At 40.8% G+C, this 21,369-nt stretch overlaps 1 protein-coding gene across 3 annotated transcripts in view; it reads right to left on the reverse strand.

Annotated features, from left to right (window-relative positions):
• The window catches only part of spock1 (SPARC (osteonectin), cwcv and kazal like domains proteoglycan 1), a 79,671-nt gene that overhangs the window by 1,879 nt on the left and 56,423 nt on the right, over nucleotides 1–21,369 (reverse strand). For all 3 annotated transcript variants that reach the window (XM_026358671.1, XM_026358674.1, XM_026358673.1), the window contains 7 exons: nucleotides 18,790–18,904; nucleotides 15,907–16,039; nucleotides 12,778–12,898; nucleotides 3,412–3,531; nucleotides 2,869–3,090; nucleotides 1,985–2,047; nucleotides 1,241–1,378 (listed from right to left, as the gene is read on the reverse strand). In XM_026358671.1, coding sequence (XP_026214456.1) covers nucleotides 1,241–1,378; nucleotides 1,985–2,047; nucleotides 2,869–3,090; nucleotides 3,412–3,531; nucleotides 12,778–12,898; nucleotides 15,907–16,039; nucleotides 18,790–18,904 — 912 coding nt within the window. The remainder of the gene's footprint in view (nucleotides 1–1,240; nucleotides 1,379–1,984; nucleotides 2,048–2,868; nucleotides 3,091–3,411; nucleotides 3,532–12,777; nucleotides 12,899–15,906; nucleotides 16,040–18,789; nucleotides 18,905–21,369) is intronic.

Raw genomic sequence — 21,369 nt, forward strand, 5'->3', positions numbered from 1 at the left:
TGCCTATGTAGCTACAGTGCAAACAGGAGTCATTATCTCAGTTTCTGCCTCCAGCAATTTTTGAAACTGGGACCTAAAAATCCAGTTCAAAACCTCCTATTTACACCTGGGTACAAGTGTACTCTGGTTGAGCACTTAGAGCTTTAGAACCTGTTCGGTGTTTTTGTGTTTAGGCAGTAAAGCGCAGAGCTGCAGAATTGCTACCTGTTTCTATGCAGGCCTGAATGGGAAAAGTCCAGACTGCTCCAGCCTGAGGCCAACTCAGCCAGAGTTAGATGAGCTTGTTAGACGAGAGACAAAGAACTGCTGCTACTGTGTGTGTGTGTGTGTGTGTGTGTGTGTGTGTGTGGTGTGGCCAGAGAGACACCTCATCAATATTGGAAGTTGCAATTACTGGCTTTTGGACTAGACTGGCATTGGAGTGTGCCATAATCTGTGACTGTGAGTTGGCTGTTTGTTTGATAATCAGTATGTCTGCCTGATTTCCTTCTTGTTAATTATATTTTTTTCTCACAATCCAAATCCGTCATTGATTTGGAGCAAAGTGATCCTATTGGCTTTTTGAACATTCACTTTGAATTTTCAATGTTGGCTTGTTAACAATGACTTTGACATATCAAAGTGTCTAATTATATATATTCCTTGTCTAAATGCATCTTCATGCATGCCAGTAACAGCCAGCGGTGTTTATTTTCTTCCACAAGGTGCAAGCCAGTCACTGCTGCACATTCATATTAAACAAATCCTTTGACACTGCTCTCTACTGACAAGTGTAACAGATTTTCCTACTGGAATTGCAAGGCACTGGTGTTTTATCAAAGCTGCATGAGCGGAATATAAGAGGAAGATAGGATCGAACATATGACGGATAGAAAAGCACTGGCTCCAGAGGCATGTCTAATGGTATCTATTACTTAAATGATCCCTGATGCATAGATACCGGTAAAGATAGAGAGAGACAGGGATCAGATAGTGAGCAAAAAGAAAAGATAAAAATTGCACTTGTGACGTTTCAGTGGTGTGTTTCAAAGAGAGGTTCTGCAGTCTCACTTGTGTGCAGCAAATTACAAAGGGAGAGAAAGACTGATGTACAGCAGTCCACCTGGATCAAAGCACTAACTTTGAAAGACAGCTAGACAAATGGAAGCCAATAAGGGCAAAAACAACACAACCAAACTCCTTGTTTTTCTGTGCTGGATTTGAGGCTGTGTGTGTGTGTGTGTGTTTCTTTGGGTCTTACCACAGTTGGGGTTGCCTTGTTTTCTGGAGCCGGCAATCTCATTGCCATATTTGTCCACACACCAACACTGGCCGGTGCTGCCATGACACTGGGTTGGTTTGAAATAGCCCTCCTCAGTACAGCGAGGAATATAAGAGCCTGGAAACAAAGAGAAGAGGGGGGGAAAGGAGAAAGAACGATCGGAAGACAAGAGAGGATGATAAAGATATGAGGAGAAGGGAAGCACTGGGCATGTTAAATGGACAAAACTAGAGGGTAGAATCTGATCCCTGCTCAGCAACGCTTACATTTACATGTCCTGTGGTTGCAACCAAAGGTCTCGTGTATTCACAGAGGGGGATCAACAATCAATTACTGCTGTGAAGGTTGCAGGACAACATCCATACATCCTGCTTAAGGGGAAGCAGTCACTTTCAATAACACACCCACACACACTAACCCATACACGCCCACAAACACACACCTATTTTCTGTTACCTTCATTTGACCCAGCCAAAGCTCATTTTTCAAGTTTTTTTTTTTTTGTTTTTGCGGGTACACGGAATGACTTGCCCGGGAACAGGGACAGATGACACGTGTTTAAAATGTCAGCATGTGTTTTATAGCGTGTATACTGTTTTAATGCTCAATACTACCTCTTTTCGCATAGTTAAAACATTTATCATGGTGGTGTGTGTCTTTGTTAGTGTCAAAGGTGGACATGCAGGGTTATTGGACTAACAGCTGTCAATCATTCAGACTGACCTATGAGGCTCTTCCTTCGACTCTGATTTTGGATCCTGCTCTTCTCGGTTTGGCAAGGCAGTCCTACAACAAGAGAACATGCAAAATAGTTATTAGCAGGAGTCTTTCTACCAACATACTTCTTAAGTAGGCCCTGTTACTACTAGAGATTTTCAGTCTTTACTTGAATCTATTGTTCTCCCCCCATAATCCATTATCCCCTTTCAAAACCACAGTCTAGTCTTGATTTCGCTGATTCAAGCCCAATTAATTACAGCATGTGCATACTTGACATCATGGCCAACAATTTTCTAATCTACACTATGACCTTTACAGGACATGTTCCTTGTTTTACAATCTGCATCTGATTTCTGCTGCTGCTGATTTCTATTAGTTATAATTGCAGGTTTTTGACACTGAGTTGATTGGTGACATCTGGGAACATTACTGATGCACAGTTTTACCATTTAAAGAGAGGTGTAACTGAAAATGAGCTCAACAAACCTAACTGTAATAATTTATCATTGTGTGGTGTGGGAGCTATTGTAAGTCAACAATAAACCCTCAAGTCACAAAGCAACAAAAACCGGGCACTATAATTTATGTTTTTTGTTTACTTTTTCAAATAATTGGAGTGAAATTTGCCATTTGTTTGATCTGTCAGATCTTTTTAGTGCCTCTACTCTGGTCATGTTGTGCTTTAGAGGTGTCAGCCTGTCCCCATTTTTTTGCAGTAAAGTTAGATATTAAATTGTCAATCTAGCAGAAAGTAATAAAGGCCAAAACTAAGAGAATAAAACACTTTTAAGCTACATTTCCTACATTCAGTTTTATGGGGTGATATTATACAGTTATTTCCAGCAATCGCTGCTTTCAACCCTCCATTGTTGCTTAACCTCCCTCACCCTCAGGCTTCTGGAAGCAGTAACACCACTCGTTGTTCGACAGCTTGCCGTCCTTGAAGGAGTCACAGGAGTTGAAGAGGGGTTTCATGCACAGCTCATACTTGTCCAGGTAGATGGCACTCAGCTCTGATTGGTCCAGCAGGAGGTCGAAGTTCATGTCTAACTTGTTGAACATCCATCCCAGTGAGTCCTTACAGATGGGCAAGATGCTTGTGTCAAAGTCTAGTGGAGAAAAAGAGACAAAGCAGCAACAAAAATAGAGAAAGAAAATCACTGAGGTGCACTTTTTTTTGAAAGAGCAGTACATGTCCAGGTCACTTACATTTTTATCTTTTTCAAGGAGCACACTGAGATTTGAGTGGCTGTGCGTGTGTGGTTGGCAAAGCTGAGATGTGTTCAGACGTGTTGACATTACAGAGAACAGAGGAGGGTCAACATCACCGCCAGCACTCATGAGGACTGAAAAAGGACGGCTGTTCGGTAGGAAAAGTCTGCACACGCACTCACACACATGCATATGGTGGGGACGGGGGATGTACTCACGTCCAGTGGTGGAGTCAAAGCTGTCAGAGGATTTGAGATCCCTGTTGGCGTCGAGGTGGAGAACTCCGAACCAGTCCTTCAGTCTGGCAGCAAGGCTGTGAAGCTCTGTGTCAGTGCAGGCTACACAGACACACACACAAAGATGAAATAATGAGGAGAGAGGAAAGTGTCAATCTAGCGCTGTCATCAGAGAAAAAAGAAACAATGCTTTTCTTGCTCCTTATCAAAATTTCATTTCATTTCCACTGTGTATTTTTCTCTCTGTGTTCTTTTCTTTTTCTCATCCAACATTACTCCTTAAGTAAAGACAATGGATTGAGCTGCTGCTATATTTTGACAGTTGCCATAGGAACCCATCCTGAACTACAGTATACGGTACATACACACGTACAAATTCAGTACACGTTTTTAAGTTGTTCCTTTTCAAAAAGGTGATTTTATCTGTGTGAGAGACTACAAACTCAAAGTTGCACACACGCTTGCAACTGATGAGCAAGAGTCCAAATGTTGCAGATGGATGTCTTACAGTGAGAGGCCACTTGCTTGTTGCGTTTAATCCACTGTGGACATGAATCTGTGAGTGTTCACTAAAAATAAAGCTCATCCAACACTGTCAAACAAGTCAATGCTGCTTCACCATGCAACTCGCCAAAGAGAGCACACATGGAGCAACTGTATTTGAATTCATTTATGATGCCCCTAATTAAAAGTATGAGCCAGTGTCTGCCTCTGCCTAACAAATCCTTGGCTCTGTGGGACTGACAGGGTCTGTTGGCAATTCAAGAAGACCTCTGCCTCCGCTTGTCTCCTTCTGCATTTGTGTCTGTCAATCTCCGTCTTTCTTTCTCTCTCTTTCCTGCATGTGATTGGCATATTTTTTCCCATTCATTTTCTTTTGAGAGCTTGATAATGTGCCTGAAGGACAAGAGCCATTCTCCACCTTGTACCGAGCCTGCCAATCCAAACACGCTACAGCTTTGTCGCTTTGTGTACAGGAAACAGGACGCAGGCTAACATTCCTGTTTGAGGCTCGAGGCAGGTTGTTGTGAAACATGCAAAGGTTTTTAAGAGTCATGTCTGAATACAAATCACAAGCATCTTATCTTCTATTTCTTGGATATAACCCACTATCTATTCCATGCAAATGCGCCAAATCCTCACAGACAGAGAGAAATATCTCATCAAAAGTCTCTCTCCCTCACACACACCGAGTTAGACACCGGTATTAATTCTAATAGCGAGAACAGAGCAGATTTGCGCCTGTGTAAGGACCTGGATCACACTTAGCTGTCTGGGGATAAAGATGTCTGCAGTCTGACATCAAAGACGGTGCGTGCACACCACACACACACACACACACACACACACACACACACACACACACACACACACACACACACACACACACATATACAGACACCCAAACAGGCCACAGGGGCAGTGGGAGGTTTTAAACAGGTATTTCTCTTCTGAGCAGAAAGACTTCTGTTTTTGTGGAGGCATACTCCCATTCCTGTTGTTGAATTATATCACACCCTACACACACCAACACACACATATGCATAGTATTTTATAGCTTTAGTTTTGGGGTGTGTCATTATTGGAGCTGCTATAAAGCAGTAGATGCCCGAGGAAACAGACTAGAGCTGGGCAAAGGACAAATAACATTTATCTGGCTGGCTATCCATGTGGTATTACCTCTGGAATCCAAAGGTGCGTTTATGTGTGTGTGTGTGTGTGTGTGTGTGTGTTTTGGTGTAATATAACCCTTCAGGACCTGAAAGATAGCATTTTAGAGTGCTCTTCATTTCCACAGTCACAAGCAGAGGAAGCGAGAGCAAAATACCACCAGCTAAACATTATCTTTACTTCTCCTGCAGGCATAAGCTGCAGAAGGGCAACATGTTGCTCTAAACACAAATTGTATCTATGTCTTCACTTCTATGACCGCTCTTCATCCTCAAACCAACTTTTCATTTCACTGTCTTCCTTTGTTGGAAAGCATTGCCACTCTTTGAGGACTTCTTGTTCATTTTGAGTCTCTGTCCGTTTTTCTGAGATTCAATAGAAGTCAACTTATCACACCTGACTGGACCTAACTGAGTTTCTGTCTTCGACTTAAACCTCTTTGATATGCCCTCCTCTGCTATTTGTTTCTCTCACTTAAACTGCTTTGAGTGCTTCTTTTCCCATCTCTCTCCTCACACGTTCCCCTATAGACTCCAAAGGTTTAAGCGTTTCTGTTTTCTCCTTTGATATCCACTCCCTCTGTTCCTCTCTCCCTTCTTCAACTTTTTCTACTTTTGACTCCACTGCTTTCTCCGTCTTTTCCTCTCAAGTCTGTTGAACTGTGCACTGCGGCCCACAATGCGTCTCGATGGACCCCTCTTATCTCTTTTGGTCAGAGTGACCCAAATTGTTTCGGACAGGCCTGACATTGCCGCCTGCGTTAGGAGTCCTTTTGTTGGGCAATGAGTCAGAAAGCTGCCGTTTCCTGAAGGAAGCAACACACAGATAAAATGGCTTGTTAACCATTTATCTCATGGCACATCAGGTTCAGGCAGGCTTAATGATGTCAGATACACAACCAACAAAAAGTTTTTCAGCAGAGGTTTTCATAAATCACACTGGTAGGAACATAGAAAATAATATGAAACAGGATTTTATTAGTGATGAAAGTGATGAAATCTGATAAAGATGGATTATTTTTACTAAAACTAGTAGGTGCACAGTGTTTGTGGCGCATTGTTGGAATTACATCCACCTGTTATGAAGGTATGAAGTAGTTCTTCCAGAAATGTTGTTGGGTCACTGCTAACATGTCGCTCAGTTTAAAAACCCTGACACTTAACTTGTGAAAATCGTCATCAAACTGTTGAACCTTCTAAAAAAAGCTATGTCATGCTTCAGCACCATTTTTTCCTACATGAGGGTGGAAATATTAGTTTCATCAGGCTTCTAAAAAATTGCTTAATTTCAAGGGGTTGTACAGCAAAAGGTCAAGAAACATGGCACTAAATGAGTTATTTGTCTCATTATACCGAGCCTTCACTGTATTCATTTTACAAAATGTGTTTCCATTTGCTTATTAACTTTTTCTAGACACATGCTCAGTGTAACAGATGTTAATTTAGCCGTGCCCCTAATTAATTTGATTATTTTCAGTTTATCATTATTTTGTGTGTTTAATGAGAAAGCAAATGCGTGATGTTTTATGCGATAGTGCAAAACAGACTGTGACCAAAAGGTGATATTACATAGCCCCCTATGGAATCTACTGCAACCTTTGTATAAATTACTATATATGTGTAAATATTGACCAGTTCACCATGGCAACAGCCTGTAACTACTCATAACTCAGCTGGGTTACAGAAAGAAACACATTTCTACTGAAAAAACAGTATGATGCTTCAGGAAACTGGAGGTTTTCTTGTTTTAGACATGAGAAATGCAACAATAGAGACTGATAAAATACAACTAAAATTCACAGCAGCCAGAGCAGATGGAAGCTTTTGGCTCAGACGTTGCCATGTCAGACATTCAAACTGAGAGCAAAATATCGTCTTGCCCTCAAATATGTGACTGGTGTTATATAAAGACAAACTGCATCCCAATTGTTCCAGTGGAGCCACATGTGCACAGAGACAGAGATACAGCGTAGTGCTACTGTATGTGCCAAAGCCAATGCTACTGGCTCTACTTCCAACCCATTACAGATCGTCTGATAGTGAACTTTTAAGAAGTAGTTGTCGACAGCCAGCCAGACACACAGGCTGCTTTCACACAAGCTATCGATCAGAGCGGTGGGTCAAATATCAAACACTGAATCATGGCTGGGAATTACCTTCTTATCCTTCCTTCTCTTGCACCCAACACTTTCTCACTTCTGCGGCCTTTCATGTCTGCAAACTTAGATCAGTAGAGACTGGCAGCCAATAAAACCCACAAACCACCCAGTTTTTCACAGATAGAGCAACCACCTGCTGTATGTGAATCCGAATCAGTGGTAAAGTAAAGACAAGTTGCAAGGCAGCACATAAGACAAAATGTAGAAACACGTTTTTCTTTGTCTGGAAGAACAAAAGCTAGTTTCATGGTTTATACTAATCTTCTTTTTCTTTTATTTCTTGTGATGAACGTCTGCCAATAGACAATCACTAACAGTGCTTACAGAGGCCATACAAGCCAGTCTTGTCAAAGTATAACTATTGTAATAACTATAATATAGTTTGCTTTGATTTCTAAGTTTGTATGTTTGTGTTTTTAAAAATTGTGTTTTCAAACACAATCTTATGAGCATCTTATGAAAAAACATCTTTTTATGTGATTTCAAACGTCCTGTTTAAGAAAATGTCAAACCAAAGATTTGCCATGTAGCCAAGTATAATTTCATTGTTAATTCAATGCAGTGTTACTTAGAATTAACTGCTTAGTTAACATATTGTGTCAAATAAAGGCAATGCATCTTTTTGTTCTGTTTTGCAGAATTATGCAGTCATAATATGTATATAACTGCTATTATATGTATATAAATGACTCCTCCATATCTCACAATATATGACTTGTCAGGAGACATTAGGCTTTGAAACTCTTTGTGAGTGTCCTTTAAATGATTAACTAAGTTTGTTATACAAAAGAGAAGGAGTGACTCTAAATCCAGACAGGGGACAGGTAGGTGGCGATCACCTTGAGACATCAGGAGAGTAGTCTGATCAGATCAAGATGAAAGACACAGGGAAGGTGGTGCAGTGAGGTGACACTTCTTAACAAGGTAACAGGAAGAGAAAGAAATAGAATCAGACAGTCAGATAGAAGATATGAGAATGATATAAGGTCAGATTCATTAAAAAGATACAAGGGTATGTTTGATTTTCTTCGCCCCAAGCTACCAGCTCTCCAGAACAATCTGGCAGTGAGTTAAGGGTAGTCCCAGATAATGATCAGTAATAGACTGTCTGCATGGACGGGTAGGGATACAAGTGAGACAGGTACAGAGAGAGAGTTTTCGACCTTTTAGTGGTGAGACTATTTTTGAAAAGTGAGTTCATTTGACTGAGAATTTGTTCCTGCACTCACTGACTTCATTTAATGATTCAAGTCAGGTTTTGAATACGATTTACATTTGGGTTACCAAATAAATGTTAGTAGGTTTTAACTGAAGAATGAACGTAACCAAACCCAAAACATATTCGTCATTACTTTAACTGTGTGTATTTGGATAATATATTATTAATTATGGTGAGAATATGTTTTCCTTATAGCAGATATTTTGATTTGTTGAAGCAGAAAAAACAAGTGTGATCTTTTCTATTCAAGCGTACCAGAAAGCAAATGCCCTGTGACTGTGTGTGAGCATGTACAATAAAAAAAAAAGCAGCTCAAGGGAGTTCAACCGGCCAATCAGTAATTTTATGGTTTACACCTGTGCTTTTCTTGTGTGTGTGTGTGTGTGTGTGTGAAATGTCAAAATGTCTCCTGGGGAAAAAGCCGATTACATGAGGTCACGTAAGTCCATGTCTATGTGGGAGATGCCAATCTAGTCAGTCTTTACACACTCAAATGGAAAATTAGGCAAAATAAATGGGATCACCTGTGTAGGTGAACAATAGGCGAGTGCAGGTTTGGATAAATTTAGGCATCTAAAAATATCTGGGTAACATTCATGCGTTGTTGGCAGAAAGTGAAGAACAGAAAAATCCCTTGTTATTCCAGTTTGTTTATGCATTATCCTAACTATGTTAATTCTACTGTTATCCATGTAGATAAACCAGATAAACTCTTTTTCTAGCCAGGAAGTGGGGATGCACATGTTGTATGCCCAACCATCCACCTGTCAACATCCCGTCCTTGCCCCATGAGGTAGCCATTTAGAGCTGGTAAGTACTTGAGCAAATGACCAGTGCAGTTTTTGTTCCAGTGTGGACACTCTCTGCAGGACATACTAAAAATGCTCTACAGGCACTCTCCACACTGGTCAGCACTCTGGAAAAAATCCCTAAGCAATTGGCATGTGTTAGGCGCATAGGAAGTGTGGAGGCAGAAGAGAGAAGAACACAATCTGTCCTCCTGCGTGCTCTCTGTGGAGCTGTGAGACAGAATTGCCAGGAAATTTTTAATTTAGAAAGGGGATTTAGCCCATTCAGCCTCTCTTGGTTTTGTCAGTGTTTTTCTTCAACAGTAGCTGAGGGAAAATGTGCAATTACCGTTAACATTCTCGCGGCCTCAACCAGTTCTAACTTGGGCCTTTACACGTGATCACCAGCAGGGTGACGCTGTGCCAGCTTCAGTCTTTATCTTATAGTAGAATGACGATGTTCAGTGCTACAGCAGTGCAGCCTCAGGGGTGCATGACACAACAAATTAGATCTCAGAGCCTCTGTGTCTATGTGCTAACCTTTGCTAAACAGTCATATAGCAGCAATGGGTTTCTGAGCACATGACGTTTAACTGTTCATTAGGAAACATGTTAATTATTCATTAAAATAAAGATCTTAGAAAATGAGCAATTTGCATGTACAATACACTTGTAATTATTATCTCATCTATGACATGCTTTCATACTTTCATAGCTCCAGACAGTTTCAGTTTTCTGCCTTTTTCCAACAGGATGCTGAAGCGACTTTCTGGGACTTGTGTACAAAACGTAGAGCTGGAACTTTAACTCAGTGCAAAACGATGGGACATGGGAAAACGACCATGGGAGAGGTGAGACTGAAACACACATCGACAAGCTCCCCACACATCCTCTAATGCTGGGTGAAAAATAAAGGTTATTAGTGTGGTTGAGGCAAAATGTATGATTTTTGAAGCCCTCCACTGTGCCCTGTCAAATAAAAACAACAGTCACCAGTATACTGCTGCACACACTTATCATCAACACTTGTCAATCAAAATGGAAGCAGTGAGTGATCGAGGGATGATAAAAAAAATCAGAGATTCACCTGTAAACCTTCTTGTCGCCTTTGCAGCAAGAGTGTGTCCTCTGCCTCTTCCTCCTCAATTGCTATAGGAAGTGGCAGACAGGCATCCTTCGTTGCAAAGGCTTTTGTTTTTCAATTAACTAGATTTATTATTTCTCTCTAATCTCACAAGGCTTACAATCATGCAGAAATAATAAATCTGCTTTTAAAGTATTTATTAGACAGACCTTAAAATCTAATTCTCTCTGGACTTTAAATATGTTTCTGTCACATTTTTAGTAAAGTTTTTTGTAGGGGAACTTTTTGGGAGTCGATAGTTAAGAGGCAGCAAACTAGAGTTTATTAGTATTTGAACGTTCAAACTGAAAAGAATAAATGAAAATGATGAGAATTTAGTTTAGTTAAGTCTTCTGCACTGGTTGTAGTTTGGTGTTCCTAATAAACTGAGTGTAATGTATGTAGATGTCAACAAAATATCCTGAATAATTGGTTTTGCTTAATTTAAACAGTCGAGCTCCCTGCCACTTTAATTAGCTGCGTTCTGCCTGTCTGGCTTATTTCTTCTGATGTCATCTCACCAGGACACTTACCTCATCTACCCCCCGCACAGATGAGCGTCCGCACACAAACACAAAAACATGTCCACGTCTTGTCATTTAAACCAAGCACGACTTTCACACAGATATTAATATATTTAAAAAACTCAACCGCTGTTAGAATAAACTATAAACCAGTAAATATATAACTTATATACAGAAAACATAGATTAATTGGCTATTGCCCCAGTGTCTGAATCTCTAGTGTAAAGAAACATAGCAACAAAACCCCACGGTGGTGTGGAAACTCAACACCTCTGTTTACTCTAACGATGCTGCTTATGGAACTGCAGGTGGACTCACAGGTGCTGTGTGAACTGAGATATTTGCAGGTCTGTTATGAATGTTAAAGCTCAGTTTGAACCTGTGGCTATCAGCGAGGAGCGATCGCACACACGCCGAACTGCTGCAATCTTTTAACAGTTACCATAGGAACGCAATCTGACACACACCGAGTGTTTTCCTCACCTACTGCCACCTCCATCTGTTTTCCATTCTGTGTTGTTGATTTAATAAGAAATACTATCAGGTTGCGAGACCTCCCACCTCTGAATACACAAATGTCTGGAACTGCTGTCTCACTGATGGTCAGAGGACAGTACAGTGTAAAGTACAGCGACATCCATGGCAAGAAGAATAAAGCAGAAGAGACTCAGTCTGTAAGACTAGTTTAAACTAAAAACTTCCAGGAAAGACTCAAACAAAGGTCTGACGATGAAAGTAAGTGCCGTGCTGTCCAAGATCTGGAAATAGATTTCCTAACACATCCACTCTTGGCAGAGCTAAGTTGTCAGTTTCTACTGAGCAAAGATAGAGGGGGAATTAATTAGGCGGCAGTCAAGTTAGTAAAACACTTCTCCGTTACAACATCACTCTCCGTTCCCTCCATCATTCAGCTTTAAACTAATGAAGAAGAGTGTAAGATAAAGAGAGAGCCATCATTAATTAGCAGACACTTTCCATTTGTATAAAATGTGTCTGATGATTCTAAGCATCCTTATAAATGCTGCCTAATCACTAAGTGTTTAGAAAAAAAACATTTGGGCGAAGGATATGTGTGTCTTTGAGTGTGTATTCTGTGTGTATGAGGGGTAAGCACGATAGCTAGACTTGAAACACACACAAAGTAAAACCATCCCACTACTGCCCCATTTGGGAGAGAGGAAGCCTGTAACGATAACAATCCATCCTTTTCTGTGCTGCTTTCCTTTAGATTGCATTTCTCCTCCAGAATCTCTCCATCCATCTGCTGAAATCCTATTTTCATGACAAACAATAAGACACACACAGTCACTCCATCACTGCTCCCTGAAGCTGCCAGAAAAAGAGTGTAGGGCGGGGGGCGGAGGCAGAGAGAGAGAAAATAACATGAGTAACAGGAGAGGTGACAGGAAGGGAATGGAAACACCCTGAATCGCCCGAGAATTTGAAGGATTACCAGTAAAAGGGTTTTTGTACGTGTGTGGCGTGGAGTCATGGAGGTGTGGTTTTTTTTCTTCTGAGGCATCCACCTAAACTCAAAAATGCCTAAAATACAGATAACCTTGTCTCTGTCTGCACATTCATCCTTTTATCTAGCCATTTCACCTTCCTTCTATTTACCTATCTAAGGATGTTCATGTGTACATTCATCCAAACTGTAAAACCACACGCACAAACTGCCAGAAAAAGATATTTAACAGTATCTAATACGGTAACTCATAGCATATGACAAGAACTTTAATCAGATTACAAACACTGAGTTGTATTTATAGTCGGGAACAGTAGATAGAGAGATATGTTTCTCTCTAAATAGAAAGTTGTTCACAAGTTAATGTGTCTGAACAAAGTGCTTTGTTGCTGTTACTCACCAGTTTGATCCGTTTTGTGAGGCAGTCTTCTGAGATCCTGACTGGGCAAACAGGGACACAGCCCATCGCATTTTACTGAGATAGTCTTTCCAGACAGACAGCTCTGAAACTCCAACTTACACTGTAAAAAAATAACACAAACAATATTGGTTATGGGGGCTTTATTACAAAGGCTCAAGGGTTGAGACAAGACGTGACACCAGAAAATTAGTAGTTGTCTTGAAAGATACTCTGCCTGTAAAAATTGCTGGACAATGCCTTGTGTGGCTCTGGAGGGGCTCTCTAAAGTGCAGGAAATCAACCTGGGCAATAAAAAACCTGGATAATGTTGTGAGCATTATCCTGGCCTGGGCCTGAGAAACTGCAAATTTATGGGAAACTAACTGACTGTATATGGACGTTAAATTTTACTAGGGCCGGAAAAGTGGAGTGTCTATGTCAACAAAACTGTCTTTCTGCACACCACAGTCTGGAAGACATGGACAATGACTACAGGTATGAGTAGAAGGACTAATTAAGACTGAATTATGTTATGGGAAGTGCAGTTTTCAGTGTTTTTATAACTTGATTATAAAAGCTGAAGGTGAAAATACTTTGGGCTTTATGCACCATCTTTGGCTGCTCTTGCACTACTATCACAGTGTGGCCCCCCCCATAAATAAAATCAACACAAACACACAAGTAAGAATCAAGAACGACTGACACTTGAATAAAAGACACTTAATTTCTATGTTTTATTGGTATGTTGTGCTACAGCTATGTAACTTCAACCAAACAAAGAATTTGAATATTGAACCTTCGTTCTTGAGCTGATTTAGAGAAATATTTGCTGAGACAGGATTGATCATTTATCTTCGATGGACAGATATGTCCATTAGGCAGACATGTAGACACATCATTAAACACGGAGATGGCCAGTGACATTCTATTATTCAGTGTAGTACAAGCATAATGCAATGAAAAAGCAAGATAGACTACTTTAGAATGTAATTTAACAGTATAAATCTCGTTTTCAGGTAAGTGGGGGTAAGAAATAGTTTGGACTAGTTGGGGGGAAAAAATCCAATTACAAAATCCTTCCAAGAGGAATAATGAAAACTGAAATGAGTTATGTAAATTGTGTTTGTGAGATGATGACGACAGGTCTCGTCAGGCTGAGACCATGACTGTGCATAACCATCTCTGCAGATATTGTACCCTACACATGCTTATCCTTATCCTGCCAGCAGTTTCACTCTGCACACTCTAATTCAAATCCATCATTTCCTCCCTGTCACCTCTTTGATAGCGCTGCTAATGTTGCTTAATGAAATTTGTTGACAAAGGAACGGCGCTCTGTCCTGTTCTCAAGATATTGAATTAGCTGTCTGGGTAGGGAGACGAAGAGAGAACGAGAGAGGGAGAGACAGAGAAAGCCCAGGAAATGGATGACCTCTCCCAGTCACTGTCAGCACACTGAGAGGCCCCATGAATCTTTATGTTCGTCTCTCTCCAGGGGTTAATGTGGTTTTGATGAAACAGTGCTTTAACACCTGACTTGATGGGGCAAGAATACAAGAGAGGAAGGGAGAGGAGAGGAGAAGAGAGGAAGATGATTTAGGAGGAATGAAGTAATGGACTTAAAGCCTGAAACCTCTCAGGAGATAACAGCGCTGTCCTCTCTTAATAGGATATTGAGTGTGTGTGTCAGGGAGTGTGTGCGGTTACAATGAGGGAAGCATGTAATGTAATAATAAAACATGAATAAGCCTCATACCAGTGGTTCACTGGTGAGCAGAGTTTAAGTTGGACCACAGGGACCCATCACTTCACCACCTAACTGAACTCCTCCAACTAAATTACCGCAGAGAGCAGAGGGACTCCCCAGTCCTCCGCCTCCTTTTGTTCCTTCTCCGTCCTCTTGTTTCTCCTCAGCACAGTGACAGCTCGCAGGCAGGTCGGTTATTACAAAGGCTTATGTTATGACTTCCTCTTACACAAGGAGGCGAACCTCCCAATCTCGAATTTCTTCATGGAGGCTTAACCCCGCATTCAAACTGAAAACAACATAATCACCAAATATCTGGAGGTCCATTAATTTCCTGCAACACTGAGCTCCGAAACACGGCTGATGTGTGGACGGACAACAAGCTTTCAAGTAAAGAAAATATGTTGAACTCCCTCAGTAAAAGGTTTGATTTTATTGATCCAGTCTCCTTAGATACTATTCTGCGTTTGAGAGCCATCCCTAACTAAAATGCTTCAATTAATACATAATACCGAGCAAGTGACATTAGTCTTTCAGCTCCTGAAAGCTTGTAGCTCGCTCTACTTTGCCAGTATTCCCTTCACAAAGATACAGCTGTGCACTCTAGAGATGCCTTCTATTGTCAATTTGTATGAGCTTCCTGTGTACTGGAGCGTGCGCCACCTGTGGCAACCAGAACACTGAACACAGGGACAGAAAGATAATATAAATGTCGATGTCAATAAGAAGTTTTATGAAGAGAAGACACAGTATGCTTCACATAAAACTGACTTCTTGATCTGATCTTTCTGTGCTTATTTTCCTCTTGGTTAAATAAATGTAAATACATGTTTCCATTTCCGTTCTTCCCTATCAGGGTATTGTGAGTTATGTGTAATTTTGATGTGGCTGAAAATGAGTCTGAATCTGAGGATTACACAGATGAGCTGATGCAAATTCAAGAGCTTTTCCAAATCATTCAGAGATGGTTAAACAGACTTAAACAGCAAGTACAGCTGAAATGAGCATGTAGAGTCAGGCAGCAGTCAATATACAGTATGCTGTACATGATAAAATGAGACACTATAGGGGAAGAGGAAGAAGAGGGAAGAAGACAGAGAAGGCATGACAATGACGTCAGTGGAGTTACAAAAATATCATTTTTTGGGATAAAGAAAGAAAATTACACATATCAAATATTTACACCATCAATTCTAGATTACAAAACTCTTCAAGCGCTGTTGTCTGTCTTGATGCGACGCCGTCGTTGCTTTTATGGATGAAAACAAACTGAATTATTGATGAGTGATGTTCAGTGAGACGATGACACAGACGGTGAGAAAAGTGAAAGGTATGAAGAGTGTGAAACTTCAAGAGAGATAAATGGCAAAGGGACATCTCACCTTGGAGGAGTAGGTGTGCCCGTCGGATCCACATACGGGACTTGACTGGAGGGCTGAGCAGAGCTTACATTTCCCATGAGCACCGGCTTCAAGCCTGTACTTGTGTCCTACGCTGCCTTTCCTGGGTTTCACACTGACAGAGAGAGAGAGAGAAACACTTCATGAATCTGACTAAGTAAAATAAAAACAAGGCACATATTTTCATATAAACAATAATAAACAATAATATCTACAGTACATTGCTAGATGTCAAAACCTTTCTACTGTATACATCACATCCTCACAAACATTCCTCTCATGAATTTGTGTGTGAGGGTAAATTCAAGCTAGCAGAATTAGTTTTCTACTGAGCAGAAAGTTTTAAAAGTGTTTCTACTTGTCAGGGTCAGCTGAAGCAGAGCGAATCCTGATTGGTCCACTGAGGCCTTTTCAATAACCAGTGTAATTACATTTGATCCAAATCTTGCAGCAATTTTCTGTCTAAGTGCTCTCACTGAACACCCTGCTGCCTCCTGATCCATTCTGGGCAGAGACAGAATTAGAGCCAGACAGACTCTTTACAGAGAAATGAACATGGCGACAACAAATGATGCAAAATTAACATCAGCCGCAGAAGAGAACAGGTGGAGATTCCACAGTCGCACAACCTCCATCACATCTATAAAACCTCTGCACACATGAATATGTAACAGGTGGATCAGAGGAAAGCACAACTTGAACGAAAATCTAAAAGACTCCTGCAAACTGTTTTAGTTATTGGCAGGTCTGAGTGCCTCTCCTAACCTGTCAGTCAGGTTCAGGGTAATTTCCTCACTGCCCTCGCTATTTACTGCTCTGTAAAAACATGCTGCATTTTAAGATGAAAACTAAGGAAGGCTTTTATTTTTGTGAAACATCTTTCAGACTCTTTGAATTCGAATCAGTTGAAGTCTGAAATCTCTTTGTGAAACTGGCCCTTGAACCAACTGTGTAAGTTGTAAAATTTTAACATCACATTTCGTAAGAGCGGATCTGGCAGTCCCTTTGGAAAAAAACTGTGCTCTCTTACAAGCTACAAAAGTGAAACCGGCTGTCAGCTGCTTTCTCGGTTCTTTCAGGAGTGTCACACTCTCAGACTGGCCCATAATCATCGCTGCAGCAGATTAGACATGCACGCTGCACTGATAAATAAAACAGTGTTGGCAGATCAGGCAAGAGAGAGTTAAGACGGAATTTGTAGGTTGACAAACATTGTCTGAGATGCTTCCTCTCATCTACCAAATCAAATCCACTGCTTCACGTCCTCTTCGATCAACCCTTTGAAGAAATGCAGCGAAGCACAAGAGTGTGTTCAACTTATTAGACCTCCAGACATATTAACCTCAAACAGAAACGGGAAAGTGATCTCTCTTCTCTCCCATATAGACCACTGTAATTCAGCCCCCTGCTGAGAGTTTCCATGTTTCTTTAATCTGGAAAAGGCTCTGGTTTGACAGAACTACAGCTTGTTCACAGCAGGACAGAGGCACATACAAATTAACACAGTGTGCCTTGATAATGGTTTCTAAATTATAGCTAGTTGCTAATGTAGATGTCCAAGCCTGCAGCCAAACATAAGCAGCCAAAAAGGAGTGTCTGTGCAGAACTGTTTCAGTTTCAAGAGGAAGAAAATATGCTTGGGACTTCAGCATGGGCAGCTGCTTATAAAGAACACAATTAATCTGCTTGTAAAACAGTAATTCCTGGGAAGAAAAACTGTTCCGGATCATCTCCTAGCCAAATAGTACATACTGCACAATGTCTGGGGATAGAACAATATCTATTTACAACTATCTTGAGAGCAAAATGCTTGAATGACACTGATTCTACATTATAATAATTACTGCCACTCATTTAACTCATGTAGATTAAGTCATATCATGGTCTAGTGCTTATATGAATGATGCTTTTGACAAAATACCAATTTCAGGTGAATCATTTGACACATTAAGCAGCAAATATGACTCGTGATTAATACAATACAAGGAAGAAAAAAAAAACCATTTAAATCGAGTATCTTAGGAGCTAATGACTTGAGGAAATCAATTAAACTCAAGACAGAGAGAAACACGTTCAGATGTCTTTTGAGAGTAATGCTTCTTGAACTGAAAAATTGAAAAACCTTAAAATTGGCAACATGATAAGGTTGAAAGCACAAACAAATTGTATGCTATGAGTCCAAAGAGCAAACAGATAGTTTGATTAAAAATAATTGGTGGTAAGAATGTGTGTCTGCCACAGAAGAAGTTTCTCACACACTCACGTACAAAACACAAAACGCTTCTTTATTTCATGCTTCCACTGAGTTTAATTTGTGTGACCCGCCCTAGGGGTCTTTAGCATATTAAAGATCAACTTTGCATAGTAATTTTGAGTTACAGGCATTTACTTTAACTTAATAATAATAATTCTATATTCAATGAGAAAGACGGTCTTGCATCAACACAACGGCATTGTTCTCTTGGTGCCCTTGTAGATAACGCCGAGTTAAAACTGGCTTTTCATTTGAGGATCTTTTCAACATGGTGCTATCATCTTCATGCTTCTGTGATGACACATTTCACAAGTGTTCCACAAAGGATGTCACATTGGTGAAACCTCAGCTGTTCTCCGTAGTTCAATAAAACGAATCACAATGAAATATGCTCTTTATCTCCTAACAGCTCTTTATAGACAGCGTTGTAATTTCAAATAGACGTACTCTCTTCTATTATTGGAGATTTTTAACACACGGTCTCTAACTGACTCTGACTGACACTATATAACTGGTATAATAGCAATGTTTAATGGCATAGTTTATATATATATATATATATATATATAGGTCTGTGAGACAAAGGCAGAAGGGAGTAAAGGCAATGTTACCTGTGAGCTGGCTGCTTGCGATTGGTACAGATGGCTGTCTGGTAGTCATGGCTAACACACACCTTGTGAGGAGGGCAGCGCACCTTCAGACAGGGATCCTTTGTGGCATCTGGACCTACAGGGAGACAGCGACGACAAACATCATCTCCGAGCTGCAAAAAACATGCTAATGAAAACATACAGAGCAGGAGAATCAGCACAAATGTAGTGCTGAGGACGAAAGTCGCTGCCAAAACGCATCAAGCTGTTGAATCATGTTTTTTCCACGTGGTAGATTCTTACATTCGACTAACTGAAGCAGGTGGGAAAATAGCTCAGGTTGGCTGGAGTAGGGGAAAACTACAGGGAAGAAGAATGGTAAAAGGTATGAAGTAAATGTTGAGTTTTCCACAGTGTGAGCTGCTTAATGAGGACTATTCTCCCTGAGCGTCGACCCCATCTTCTTCCAAATCAATCTCCACAGTGACATTATTGCCGTGGCAGCCAGGCACAGCTGGCTGGTGTCCAAGGTGACAAAAGATCACAGCAGCTCATTGACTCTGAGCATTGTGTCATTTCACACTAGGCTAACAGCACAAACCCACTTTCCTTTGACAGCAAAAAAAAAAGAGAGGGTGGAGGAGGTAAAAAAAGACACAGTAGCAGTAAAAGAGGGAGATAAGAGCTTTTAACATAAATGAAGTGCGAGACAAGCTGACACCTGGCGGTAGACTGGACCTGTAGTCATGATGACCCTGTCAATAACACAGACTCTACCAGACATGTACAACAGAAAGATGAAAGCCCTTATAATGAACAAAACCAACTAAAGCTAATAAAATGGGATCAAAGACAAAGTAAAGCGCATAGAGAGACCACATGCAGTCGTCATGGTGAACGGACTAAAAATGATTTCAAATCCCGAGTTAATTAAGTCTGAGAACAGTATGTATAGATCAAAGCATGTGCTATGTTCAAGTCATTAGCATGTGGCTGCTAACATCATAACACAAGTGAGGCCCTGTCTCCATTAGGAACCTAATGGGTTGTGTTTGAGCCACAGCTGGTGTTTGAAGCGAACATCAACTTGTTTCTGACCCGATGACACACTGCGCTGCTGATACATGCTGGTTTATCAGCGTTAAATCAGCCAGAGACTCTCTCGCTCGCTCGCTCGCTCGCTCTCTCTCGCTCGCTCTCTGCCTGCAGTAAGGCTGTAATCTCTACAACCATCTATAAGAATGAATAAACAGCTGCACAAATCAAGTGTAAACACACGTAACTCTGAATGGATCTGGAGCTATCAGAGGATGTAGCAAAGCTTTCTTTGTCTCTGAGGTGTAAGAACAAACACACACCATAAGATGGTGAAGCTTAGATGGTCTCACTGGAGGAGATTCATAGCACACTGCACACATCTGTCATAACTGAGCATCACACTTGTTTCCTTACTATCTGTAAAACACACACATAAATGCAAAAAACACATTTACAGCCTCTCATATTCTCCAGAACGCGGAGAGATGATGCGTCAACCTTCCTCCTGATAGCTGTCTACTCTGCAGCGTGTTTCTATCATGTGCTTATTTGGGGCCTGCCCTCACCTCCATCTATCAGTGCCGGAGGAAACCTATCTTTTTTCACTCTGCTTCAAATGACTTTATCACAGCGAGGAAATGAGAAATGAAGGGAAAAGAGGGGAGAAGGAGACAGGAAGGATTGGGAGAAAAAGGAGGATTGTATCTGGTTAACAAAGTATTGGAGGACAATTTAGGATTAGTGTGTGACCTCCACGCTCTGACAAATTGGCAACCAGACATTCACATACAAATGAGCAACTCGGTTTATGCACCTACACACACAAATATGCAAGGCATCATATGTAGATGATTATGCAGATAAAACTTTCTCATAAACAGTAAAACAGTTAATTTGGAAAGACAATTAAGCTCTGAATGTGAAATCACTTTCAGGGGATGTGATTTGAATATTTATGGCATATAAAGACAGGAGAGGAAAAGGAGAGGAGAAGGGTGGAAGGAAAGGAGACAAGAGAGGTGAAAAGAAAGAAGGGAGAGGACAGAACAAGGCAGAATGAATAAAAGGGGAGGGAGGAGGAAAAAATAGATGAGCGAAGGAATAGAAAGGATAAGAGAGCAGAGGAAGGGTGGAGAAAAATAAAGGAAATAAAAAGGAGAAAATGACAGGATGAAAAGAGGGAGGAGTACTGGGAAGAGGAGAGAATAGAGGAGTGTTGGGTAAAAGAGAGTTTTATCCATCTATTTAAAGGTTGAGTGAGCAGCACTGACGGTTAAACCAGCCAATCAATTGTAATGCAGGAGCACTGCAGCACACTCTTGCCACCTCTCTTTCACTTTCCTCAACACACGCCTATCATCTCATTTCATTCCCTTCTCTTCTCGCTAATCTTAGGTACGACTTTATTCTCATCCCCGTGCGTGTGAATAAGTCAACGTGCATGAGCAATATAACTTGGCATGCCTTATTACACATCCATTCATTCCAAAGTTCCAAGCAAAACTCGTTTTCATGCTCTTAACCACATTTTTTACCTTGAGAACGTTATTGATTTATGTAAAT

The sequence above is a fragment of the Anabas testudineus genome, chromosome 10 (genome assembly GCF_900324465.2).
Source record: "Anabas testudineus chromosome 10, fAnaTes1.2, whole genome shotgun sequence".
Taxonomy (NCBI): domain Eukaryota; kingdom Metazoa; phylum Chordata; class Actinopteri; order Anabantiformes; family Anabantidae; genus Anabas; species Anabas testudineus.